The 13,121-nt window shown below is 38.2% G+C and overlaps 1 protein-coding gene and 1 pseudogene across 2 annotated transcripts in view; one reads left to right on the top strand and one right to left on the bottom strand.

The window, feature by feature from the left end:
- Positions 1-4,019: 4,019 nt before the first annotated feature.
- Positions 4,020-4,113, top strand: LOC144704025 (small nucleolar RNA R71; annotated as a pseudogene).
- Positions 4,114-7,486: 3,373 nt separating this feature from the next.
- Positions 7,487-13,121, bottom strand: part of LOC144703522 (uncharacterized) — a 6,433-nt gene continuing 798 nt past the window's right edge. The window contains exons 1-7 of one of the 2 annotated variants that reach the window (XM_078575699.1): positions 13,060-13,121; positions 8,909-9,193; positions 8,726-8,833; positions 8,565-8,645; positions 8,410-8,466; positions 7,830-7,900; positions 7,487-7,738 (exon numbers count right to left, since the gene is read on the bottom strand). The exon at positions 13,060-13,121 is cut by the window's right edge and continues 798 nt beyond it. In XM_078575699.1, coding sequence (XP_078431825.1) covers positions 8,432-8,466; positions 8,565-8,645; positions 8,726-8,833; positions 8,909-9,193; positions 13,060-13,121 — 571 coding nt within the window. In that variant the 3' untranslated portion in view covers positions 7,487-7,738; positions 7,830-7,900; positions 8,410-8,431. Of the gene's footprint in view, positions 7,739-7,824; positions 7,901-8,409; positions 8,467-8,564; positions 8,646-8,725; positions 8,834-8,908; positions 9,194-13,059 lie in introns of both variants that reach the window. The other variant, XM_078575698.1, reaches the window with a different exon arrangement.

Consider the following 13,121-nt stretch of genomic DNA (forward strand, 5'->3'; position numbering starts at 1 on the left):
ATTCTCACGTTCATATCAATGAAGAATTTATTATTAAAAAAAAAGATAGATAGATAGATACATAGATAGATAATATATTAGTTCTGTTCCCACTTGTGCTATGGCCGTGACAGTTTGGGAATTTTTATCCATTACATGTAAATCAATAGAAGAGTCCCAAAATATTATATGAAACACATCGCATCACATTAATCACTATCTGAAGATTATTATATCCTTAATCATTTTTCTCTATTGAGATGATCTGTACTCATCACTAGCTAAATTTACTTGAGTTCGTGTTTATATTTTTATAAGCTCAATTTTGAGCTTATAAAACTATCACATGGCTAGTATAATGAAAAAAGATTCTATCAAGGCACATTGAATGAGATATGGAATGCATGCCTAGCATGATGGCCATAACTATTCCCATCATTCAAAGATGATCATCTGTCCATGTTATATGAGGAGATTGACAGTTTAATTCCTTGCAAAGTAGTTAAAATATCAGAAATGGTGTGGTCATTTATTTATGCATTTCTATTAATGAGAATGACTGTTATGGTGGTGATAGAGTACCATGACCTAAGTTATTACAGAGGTCGTGTATGGATCAAGAATCATACATATACATACAACAATGATAATGAGGTTCTATGAGTAACTTGGGATACTCCTTTGCACGTTATGAATTATGAGGTGTAGCTTGAAAACCTACGAGCTGACAAGTTTAACTATCATTTAGATTAAATTCACTTATATCCTTTGCACGTTATAAAGTTTGAGGTGTAGCTTGAAAACCTAAAAGCTGACAAGTTTAACTATCATTTAGATCAAATTCACTAATATCCTTTGCACGTTATAAAGTTTGAGGTGTAGCTTGAAAACCAACAAGCTGACAAGTTATATCCTTGATATACTTAATTAACTAGGGCTCCCCAAAAAATGACATTCTGTTTCTAGAGTTATTCACTACCCTAGTAAATTGGTCTAAGATGTCACATGCAAAAGGTTTTATTGGACGTCAAAAGATACAATTGACGTTTAGGGGTTTTATGAAAATTTATCATTAAAAAATATAAAAATAAAGATACTCAATCAAGGAGTTGTTTTATCAAATATTTGAATTGAATCAGCTCAATGCAATTGGATATCCTAGCATTATTATCTTTATGTTCAATTCATCTTTTTTTCAATTACCTTAACATGAATCATTTTGGATCAGCAATCATAGAACTAGATGAGTGATTGAATGGTTAGACTACCATTGTGAAATACTAGAAATATTTGCAATAAAAGGCCTATAACTGCAGCCACATGTTCCAAGCATTGGTAAAAATATAATTTGTTTGAAAAATTGTAAGAACAATTTAATTATTGGTACGTCAAAAATAATATGTTTAATAAAAAACGTATTAGTATTTATTCCTGCAGCAAATGAAGATGGGAAATTTTGTACATAAGATAATTTTTTGTATTCCAGATTAAATGTATAAAATGGGTAAAGCATGTGTCATAGTAATAGCCATCATGCATTGTAGGGGGCTCACAAGATTGATCACAAAGATGTTGGAAGATGGTGTTTCACTAGATGATGTAGCTGGAGATGACGAGTATTCCATGTACAAAGAATGAAAATAAAATAGTACAACTTGGTGGTGTGTAACAACCAGACAGCAGGAAGATAACATCTGAATGACTGTATTTCTCATAAAGATATATAGTTGCAAAGACATTGTTGATCTAGTGAGGGTGGAGAAGCAAAATTTGGGTGGGAAAGAAGCACCAAATCAATGCAAAAAATGCTTAAATAATCTTAAACATTCCCACACGATAGTAGATCGTAAGAACATAAATTTGAGTTTTGTTTACAGATAATTCAAAATAGTGCTCAAAAGAAAATAGTGCTGATGAATGATTTTACAAAGTTGGGTGTTAATTTCCCATTAATGATAGAGTTAAAAAATAAATTTATATAAGACATTAGCATAAAAATATGATAAGAGAGTAATGAGCAAGGGTCATCTCATCAAACAATGGCGATTACCAACTTTGTGACTTGATAAAGGGTAATTAGAAGATGAAAATAGATATTTTATAATAAAATAACTTGAAAGAAATGATAGTGAGATGAAAAGGTGATAATAACCGTTGAATATTTAAGCATCAAGGGATAGACTACATGATCACTAAAGGAGGACAAGGATGATAGAAAGAATGATAGTGAGATGATAAGCAGTGATAGATATATGTTATAATTAATATTTGTAAATGTTTATTATCACCTTTTCATCTCACTATCATTTCTCGTTGGCATCATCTACTCTCAATAAAAACCCTCAAATAGCCTCAACATCATCCTCATCTTCATCACAAAATTTTAACTCTTAGTTACTCCCTTTAGGACATTTCATCATCTTGGATATGTCTAATTTGACTCTTTCCTCTCCAACCTTAAATTCAACAGTCCCTTTTTCCCAATCCATGATTGTTCTAGCTGTCACCAAGAAGGGTCTTCCTAGAATGATAGGTGCTAAACATAGATCCCCTTTCACCTTGACCTCAGTTACAATAAAATCGACGAGGATCTCACAATTTTCAACGTTTATCATCACATCAGATAATCTACCCTCTAGTTGTCTAATTGTTCCATCAGCTAGTACTAGATCCATGCAGATTTCCTCTAATTTCCCAAAACCGTATTCCTCATATAAAACTTTTGGAATAATACTAATACTAGCTCCTGTATCTAATAATACTCTAGAAAAAGTCTTTCCACCAATTTCACATGTAATAAAAGGAGCTCCTGGATCTTTCTTTTTAATGGAAACAAAGTTTAAGATACTAGAGGCATTTTAAGAAAGTTTAACTACCTCCTTGATTTTCCTAGATGTGCATGAATCCTTTAAATATTTCTTTAAAGAAGGTGCACATTTAATCATATCCTCTACGGCTATTGACATAGTGGCTTTCTTAAAATTATCTAGGAGCCTATACTCATAATCAGGAGAAGACTTGAGGGGTTTTAAGGCCGAAGGATAAGGAATGGGAGGGGTGTAGGTTGAAGGTAGGGGTTCCACACTAGGCGATGGAGCCTCTCCTTCTCTTAGGTTATTTTCCTCCAATTTTGTTTTTTCCTTGCCTAGGTAAGGATCTTGAAGTTCCTTGCCATTTCTCAATTTTGAAATGGCTTGAATTTCTTCAAGATCTTCCTCATTTTCATGATATAGGCTTTGATCTTGTAAATGACATAAATTCTTGGGGTTAATGGAAGGTTGACTTGGAAATCGACCTGAGTGGGAGTTGGATTCAACTCCCTTACCTCCATGGTCAACAGTCCTTTGCTTCAAGCTCTCCAAATTTTTTTTTGTCTGATCTTGAGCGTCCATCATCATCTTTGTCTGTGTTTCCATTATGGTTTGCATGCGCATCTCCATTTCTTCCCTTAGCCTTCGATTCTGCTGCTCTATCATGTGAGAGATCATAGATGTTAGAGTAGACAAATCTTGTACCTAGTGTTGTGGAGCTGCTTGATAAGGCTGCTGTGGTGGGGTCTGGAATTGGTCTCGTGGCTGGAAAGGGGCCTTGGTTCCTTGGGAGTAGATTCCTTGGTTGTTGTAAATGGGCCTCTTCAGTCCTCCCAAAGACTGCTGGTTGTAGTTCAACACGTGCACCTCCTCCTCTCCTAGTTGACATAAAGACCAAATATTTGCTTTCACAAGGGGTGAGTTAGGGAGAAAAGCCTTCTTTAGAGTAGAAGTCAATTCTTCAAGCTTCTTGTTGGTTTCTCTTATCCCTGCATGAAGATCAGCTTCCCTTAAAGTTACTTGCAGCACCCCCCCTCGTTTTGGGTTGGTGTTTCTTCCATTTTGACTTGATCCTACTTCATGCTGGTCAGTTTCCGCCATCCGTTCCAAAAGATCAAAAACTTCATCCTCATAAGCCATATAGAATGAGCCACCAGCTATTTGATTCACTTTGCTTTTAAAATTATCAGGAAGTGATTCATAAAAAAATCAGCTAGCTGACATTTTTCTATTCCATAGTGAGGGCATTTTTGGATTAATTCATTGAACCGTTCTCATGCTTCACTAAATGCTTCATGATCATGGGGATAAAATTTCTGAATTTATTTTCTATAAAAGTTAGTTTTGGAAAGTGGATAATATTTATAGAGAAATTTATTTTGCATTTCTTCCCATGATTTAAATGTTATGCCTAAATTTCTGTACCATGCAAAAGCCTTATCTTTTAAATTAAGTGGAAAATATTTCATTTTCAATGCTTAAGTAGTTAAACCAGAAATATTTTGCGAGGAACATCGAATGTGAAAATCATCAAGAAATTCTAAGGGGTTTTGAGAAGAATCACTAGTAAATTCAGGGAGCGAGTTAAGTAGGGCATTGTCATACCTAAACATAACCCCCTCACCTATAGTGATGTTGATGCCGGTTTGCCTTAGACTTCCTGACGGAGTAGATCTATCCAGCATCGTCCTCCTCCTCCCTTGTTGTGGCTAACCATCTTCTGCCATATCGACTTCTTCTTTATCTTTAGCGGTAAGTGTTGCAGGAAGGGCAGGATATTGAGTGTCTAGATCTTCCTCAGCACTAGTCCCAACCTTAGACCTTGTTAAGACCATCAATCTCCAAAAAAGTAATTAGAAGTACCGTTTATTGAGAGTTAGCAGCCCTCAACTTCGGCAAAGGAGAAAAAAAATACAAATTCACTAAAAAAAATCACCGTGCTCCCCGGCAACGGCGCCAGTTGATAACTCAGATTTTGGGGTAATTAGTATTGAGCTAACTTCACTAATTAGTGTCGTTGGTTTATCCGAATTAAAAAAATAAAAATTTATAATAACCTTACTAGCATACGGAGAGTAAGGGTCAATCCACAGGGAGCAAGGGTTTTTCCTTAAGAATTTGTGCTTTAGTTATATATTTTTTAATAATTTTAGAAGTAGGTTTACTACATATGAGGATGAATAACTAATTAAATAAAAATATAAAACAAAGAAAGTTAAAATATAATTATAATATTATACTAATATTAGTAGGTAGAAAATAATTTTTTGGGATTTTTAAGGAGTATTTTAAAGCCAAAACAAAATAGGAAATGAAACAGGCCGGCGCTCTGGACTTAGTCAAAATTTGGCTAAGTCCGGATGCCAAATGGGGAAAGTGGCTTGGTGGAGGAGAGAGAAAAAAATGGAGTGCACTAAATTCACTCTAGAATGAGTTTTAGAATGAATTTTGGAGCGTGGTTGGATGCATTGGAACCGTTTGGATATTGGCTAGCTGATTCAAGACTAACCAAAAGACAAAAGATGAACAGAAAAGAGTGAAACAGGAGAAATAAGGAGGTAACCTCTTTGTCACACCCTCCAATGCCCAAGGGACTTCTTCTTCTCCTTTCCACCAGCTTCTTCAGCTCTGGATGCTTCCTGCTCAGCCTGGCACTTACTGAGGTGAATGGATCTATGACTCAATTGCGCTTAGGCCACCAAACATTACTTTGGATTGAATCACAAGATAAGGAATCACAATGAATGATGAGAAATATTCACAGGTTACATAGATATGAACAGATGGATAGATAGTGACAGATGCATGCAAACGGATGGATGGACTGATAATGACGTATGCATATATAATGTATGGATAGGAATGGAGGGATAGATAATGACGAATGCATGGATATGGATGGAATGGTGTTGAGATCATGATGACAATATAAGTTTAATAAAGTGGATTCTTATATTCTGCAAAGATCAAGGCAATATTCAACTTCTGTAGAGCCTCTCCACTTATCTTTTCTCTTCCAACTACAATAAATAATTGCACTAGGAGACTTGTTGAGGTTTGAACTCACTCGATTGCACTCGGCCTAATGAAATTGAAGCAATTCCAACATGGACTTTACATGGATATAGGGAGATGTAATTATAAATCCAGAAGTATAGAAGGGTAGAGGGGAGAAAGATAAAGTCTACTCAAACTATCAGAAAGAAGCACTTTCTAGATCTTCACACATTGGATTTTCAAACTTGCATCAAATCTTACAGATATTTTTCTCTCTCTATATCAATCCACGACTCATATTGTCAGCATGTTTGTAGGGATCCTCAGGTTGCCAGACGATTTTAAGTTAAACTGTCGATCAAAGGCATTCTCAGTTTCTCAGAATATTCACTGGTCAATTATTCTCACAAAGCCATGTGTACAATCCTTTTCAAATGTTCAGGTTGCATTTGTATTGGTTTTAAAGCCCTGATTTTCTGACATTGACTTGTGCCCATGTTTGTCTTCAAATTTATGGTAATTTTACTCTCCTAGTTTTGTGGCCCTAGCCAGAGTCTCATGCATCCATATCTTTTATTGCAAATAAATTTGGGCTTTTTCTTCATGCCTGCATTCCTATGCATTAGAAGAAAGAGTGAAATGTTAAAATAACATGCATATTATGGCATTGTGAATCATGATGCAATAATGGTTTGCAATGGTTGGAAAGGTCAACCTTTGGTTGTAGCCAATGATTGACCATTATCATTAATGACAATATTACAACAACTGACCGAATAAGAAATAAGCCCAAGAAAAAATCATGAAAACCAGTAATAGGTTTAAAAAATTATCTATATGAATATGATGTCAGAAAATAGGAAAATATATAGATTCCAACTTATTTTTTTGCCAATGAATATGATGTCTGAAAATTTCTTATATACACAAATATCTATGAAAATTTCGAAAACATTTAAGATCAGCTGAGTGAAAATAACAAAGAAAAATTTATGAGATTAATGTAATATCTATCCTGCTATTAAGAATCGATAGATTAAAATGGAATCCCATAAACCTATTGAATACTTAGATGACGTAGAACAGTGAAGGCTAGGTATATGCTCAATTTTATTTTACATACTATCTAAAAGTTGGACGGATAAGAATGAGTTAGGTTAATAATTTGGTAAAGTTTTTATGCATTCTTTCTTATGCGACGAATGAAGAAACGTAGAGAGAATAGCACAAGATGCAGAAAAATTATAAATTGAAATGATCCCCCATTACAGCTTACATTATTTTAGTCATTTCTCCTCAAATAGGAATTTTTCATCATTTCACCCATTAGGGACCTTTATCCTTTTCCTTCACTTATTTATTGAACTCCACGAAGTAGAGCAGCTAGAGGGTACTGAAGTCATTACTGTTTTCCTTTTTATCTTCTATATAACAATTTACTTCCAAAAACCTTGCACTCTCTACCACTCTGATCAATGACAAGTGTACTGGCTCTATTTTTTAATTGGTTCTACAAGAATGATTGTATTTGCACATACAACCAATTACCATTACAATCTTATAAGATCCCCAGTAGGATCCTGTCATAAATTTGACCAGGTTGCAAGGATTTCCCATCCATAAAGACTTGAGAAAGATCCTTTCAAGACTTTTTACATCCCTTCCTTCGGAGCTATAGCTAGTATTTAAAGAGAGTAAAATAGATTTCAAATGATGTGCTTCTTATCCTTGGTTAATATCCTTACAGGAGATAGCACAAAAAACACTCAAATTCGATTCTCCAAACATATTTCACTAAATGCAGAAGAACAACCTCATGAACAACGCCTGATGAACTCTATAGATAGCGAAACCATTTTCTCTTTCCATCTCCCCACTTCCTTCTGATCTCACAAACACTGCTTTTTGAGAAGGGAGATTTTCCAAGGGCAAAGGACTTGAGCGAATCTCCACTGATACACCAGAATAAAACATAAACCCAGGAAGGCATTCAAAAAATGAAAATTTCTTCAAAAAATATGATGAGGCTCTATTTTACCTTGCCTTGGAAAAATTAGAAGGGTGGGTGTTTCGACAAAGTGCATCCCCCTCTCTTTGTCTTCATTAGTAGATTCCTGTCAAATAAGCAACATTTTTCAGTTGGACTAATGCAAGAAGAGATGGAATGGACGAACATATGAGCAGAAGGGAGACATATGGAGGGATCATCCGACACTTAAACAAAAGGATGGAAGGCACATCAGCTTTTTCTTGTTTCATCATTAAAATAAAAGAAAGACTTCTATATCACATGGATGGATGGATGGATGGATGGATGAATGAATGACACCAAAGGGATGAACAGATGGTCAACGACACACAATCAGGCTGACAGATATGTGGGATGTTTGGATGGATGGACAGATGGATGGAGGGATGGCTGGATGGACATACTGATGGATGGTTGTTGGGATGATCAGATGGATAGATAGACAGACGGATAGAGAGACAAAGATGGATTGACAGAGACGGGATGGATTGACAGACAGAAATGTGCGGATGGAAGGATGGACGGGATGGATGGAAGACTGAAGTATGGATTTATGCAATACTAAAGTATGGGTGGTTGGAAAGACTGAAGTACCTCATTACACCAATCTCCACAATCAAGTTCCAGTGATCTCATAGAGAAATAAGCCTCCTACAGAAGCAGAACCAACTCCGGTGACAAAATTAGATGTAAAAATCAAAAAATAATTATTAGAAGACATTCAATTGACGTCAAGAAAGCAAACTCACCTTCTTGTAGAATCAAAGCAGCATTTTCAGATAGACCAGCAATATCCCTCATTTTTGCACCCGTTAAAATTGCACGGATTGCTAAGACAAACCCAATAAAAACTAAGGTTATTTAAATTCATCTCTGATGAACAGAAAATGCATCCCCTGCTCTAAGAGACCTGAAACTTCCCCAGACATTTTATCAGCCTTATCACATTCTCCAGCATCGGCCAACTTCATGACATGGACAGAATGGAGCCCATCAGATACCCAAATGATCTGCCCCCCTGCAGTTATCCACAAGCAATTTATTTTTGTAAATAAATAAAAGGCAATGGGTAAAAAAGTAATATTCAACCCACTATTTGACTGGTCAGGATATGCCGCCAGCATCTGTACTCTCATGGAACAGTTCAACCGCACCAAAGACTCTTCTCTTGAAGATTCTGAAGCCACCTGTTTATTCAAGTGCAGAAGATGAACGTCTCCTGTTGAATCCAATATAAGATATCTTCTCTGCTTTAAGACATGAATAGATTTTGCTCTAATAGGCAACGCTGAATGCGAGGTCGTAGCATGGCTAAATTCAACAAAGTACGAGCCCAGCTCAGCAGAATTTTGTCTGATTTTCACTGTTCTGAGTTTAGCTGCACAAAATAAGAACCATTAAGAGAGCGGTCATGAAAAGATTCATGGGAAATCATTTATGTAATCAAATATCGAAAAAATAAAATTAAGGAATTTTTTTCGAAAAGCAAAATTAAGGAGTTTTTTTTCAAAAAAAATTGAAGGGGTTTTATAAAACTCGATGATCTTATCATGGGAATAGAGGGGGAGGGTGTTTAGACATCTTGGCTCACCGAGAAAAGAGAAATGGAGGAAAAGAGAGATCAAATAACAAGAGGATTACAAGGATAGACCCAAATGTCCTAGAAGCCAGAAATGACATAAATACCCCGAAAGATGGACTAGGGATTGTATCAATATCACTCCCAGTTTAAGGACAAGGCTTTCCTCACATTGGTGGGCCTAGTCCACGACAGCCTTTTGCCAGACCCAAGACTAGGTTTGTAGCCCAAAGCTGATACCTGATATTTGACGTTTTATTGCAGTTTATTGAGTGAAAATCTTTGGAGCACATTAGAAGAATCAAAGATACAACAAGAAGCTGTATCAGAAAAACTGAAGGAAGTACATTATATCATTGGCTGGATAGCAATTGGAAAGCAACTGCCCAGTAGTTGGACTTTGATTTGAACTGTAAAGTTGAGCCACCACTAATCAGCTCATAGAACACTGTTAGCTGAGCTGGTAAGGCTGAGGCCGGACAACAGTTGGTCTGGCTGTGATCCCTGCTAAGCAAGCCTGACAGACCGGGCTGTCAGTTTTGGCCTGGTCTGATCGGACATTTCAACCTCCTTGCATGACGACAAGAAGTAGCATCGTGGGCAGACAAGAAGAGCACCATGGAGAAGTGATTGGGTGGAGGTGTGATACATTCCTCACACGAAAATACCAGAGAGGGCCCAAAGACAATGAAAATTAGTTACAGGCATGTGTGGGCCCGCACGTGAGAGACCCTTTAAAAGAGCAAGCTGAGCAAGAAAAGGGCAGGGAGTTTGTTTTACTAGATCAGGACGGTCGTAGAGACCGGAGGCCGGAGCAGCGGGCGACCGTGGCCGGAGGAGGAAAGACCGACCTGGAGGGAGATCCTTCTCCATCTATCTTCTCATCGTTTTTTTCTTCTATTCGATGCGACGTTGATACTATTCGTTTGATTTTGGATTCTACTATTGGTCATGCCCTAGAGGTTTTGCAATTCGAGATTTTTTCAAGATTGTTGTTGGACTACAATACACTGTTGTGTATCGAGGTGGCAGAGAATCCATGGCGGATGCTTGGACCTAGGGGTGAGCTGGGTTGAGGAAGTGTTGGCCATGATGGTCTGGCCTTGGGTGGGCAGGCTGGCAGCATGTGGCGAATGTTTCATCCCCCTGAAGTGTCTGTGGTGGCAAGCCCTAGGCTACAGGTGATTGGCCCGTGACAATACATCCCCCTCAGCTTGACTGGCGAGCTAAGCAGAGCCGGTCTGGCCTGGGTTGTCCCGGCAGACAGGGCCATCGGGCTCAACAAGGTTAGCTCAACCAGCACAACCGTAAACAAAATACCAGATGCTGGGGTTTCAGATGCACATCCCCACTTCAGTGTGCCATAATAAGATGTGGTCGTTCTGTTCTTTTTTGTGAAAATTGTTCGTTCTGTTTGGTTTTCCGAACAGAACAAAAACGAATTCGAACAGAACATCGCACAGACCCGTGTGCGATTCTTTTGTTTGCTTTGTGCGAAGTTTGTTCGAGTTCTGTGCGAGTGCGCGAATTTTGTTCGTTTAAAGAAAAAAAGAGAGCAGAACAAAGAACAAGGCCCTGTGCGGTTCTTTTGTGCGAATATTTTGTTCATTTCAAACGAACAGAACAGAACGACCATGTCTAGCCATAATTCAAGCTGGCCTGTTGACATAACTGCTCTGACAGTACGGGATACCAAAATGGCAGTCAGTGACACCAGAGGGTAAGTTCAAGGAGGAGACACAGAAGATTGTGCAGTTGGGTGGGCCTCCTCACCCTCGCAACAATGCAGTGTTCAGTTTGTGCAGTTGATTGTCAGGGAAGTTCCCAGGGCAGCCGCACTGGTATTGACGGGTAGGGAGGGTGGAGATACTTTCCTTTGGAACTGCCAGTGATGGCAGATGGGCTTGAAATGATAAAAGAGGGCCATACCAGGTTCGGGCAACGGTGGCTGCGCCCTGCGTGACTGCAGATGCCATCATCCATGTGCCTTGACTGGAGAGGAGGACAACGAGAGACGCAGGCTCACGCATGTTGATAGCTCTCTTGGGCCTGCCAATATGATTCTCAATTTTGCTGTTAATATGACCTTCCAGTTGTCCCACTTGTGGTGTTTGGCCTCCTTCTCAAAGCAGGAGGCCTCAGCTTCTGCATCCCTGCCAGAATATGGCGTCAACTCCTCTACATTAAAGAGATAGTCATTGAGCTCTTCCATAGCAGCCTCCGTAACTCAGAGTGGCATGCGAAAAAAGAGGGGACGACTCTGAGAGTATTGATACAAACCTGCATGTCATTATCACTGGAAGCGATGGAGAGACTCTGGTTTGCAGGGAAAAAGGGAAGGTGTCGATTTGCTGATGATTGTGAAATAGAAGGGAACAGAAAGCAACAGAAAGAAATCCCTTTTATTCAATAGAAAACAACAACAACATTACTAAATACATCTATCGCTTCTATACTAGCCTCTAACGGCTAGTTCTCCAACGGCTACTTAATGGCTAGTTTGACTAGCCGTTAGTAGTGATTAATGGGCCCGATAGGAGCTTGGAGCCCAATGGAAGCTTAGGAAGGCCCAATAACCTCCAGAATCTCTTTGGGCCTTTTAGTCTCTATTTTTATATACTTATTCAGCCCATATCTCCAACAGAAGGGATAATAGCTTCTGAACGGAAACGGGGAAGGGATAGCAGCAGAATAGATGTTGACAATAGAGGAGAAGAGGCGGGACAGACTTAAGATAGATAGTGTACACAGACGAGTTCAATTTTATGTCCTGACTGCCCTCCTAAGGGGAGGGCCACACCCTATATTGGTTCCTATAGGCTCTGGTAAAAGGAAAACATGAAAAAAAAAGACTGATACATTCTTTTCAAGAACGTATCAGAGACGGGCCAAGAAATGGGGGAGATCCACATCAGCAGGTGGAGAGTCATGCAGGAAACGCGACCCTATAAATAAAGAGGGGACGAGAGACAAAAAGACATCATTATTCCAAAGTCGTTTCAAGAATCGTGGTTGCAGATCAACCATAGGCCTGCTGACAAGAAGGGGAGATATCCAACAAGACATCCCCATTATCCTAGCTCTCTTTCTCTTTCTAGTTCTCACCTCACCCGAAGTTCTTGATACAGATCTCTCAAATCTGGATGATCTTGAACTGTTATTTGTTTTTTGATGCGGAATTGCCCTTTTCGTTGTGGATCAAATCACTATTCAAGACCTGACTGTGTCATACTCAAATGCCTCTAGTAGGCAGACATTGTATTTATACTGAAAGTTTCAGATTTTAGACAAGTGATCGCTGAAGGAAAGCAGTAATGAGAATATGTCACATGATAAAAATTAAGAGCATACTATTCCTTGTTCCGGAATTTTGAACTGGAGGATAATTCAGTTCACTGAGTGTATTTTTTTTTGTAAAATCAGTTCACCGAGTGTTAATTAGTTGAGAGTAGCTTTATACTAAAAAAACCACCGAGTTTAAGAATCTTCTCAAGGCTTACAATAAAATTTGAGAGAACAGAAAAAAAACAGCAATCAATCTACCACTTATGCTATGGATACAAGGGTAAAGAAACTGCTTCTAAACTAGAAAATGAGACGAAATCCGCGAAAATGCATTCTTCCGAACAACAAAAAAAACGATGAAAAATCGATGATAACCTCACCACTTTTCCCAGGAACCAAAGATTCAGAAACACCAGCATTCCTCTTCCTCCCCGTTCTCCCC

Source organism: Wolffia australiana, chromosome 5, assembly GCF_029677425.1.
Source record: "Wolffia australiana isolate 7733 chromosome 5, ASM2967742v1".
Taxonomy (NCBI): Eukaryota; Viridiplantae; Streptophyta; class Magnoliopsida; order Alismatales; family Araceae; genus Wolffia; species Wolffia australiana.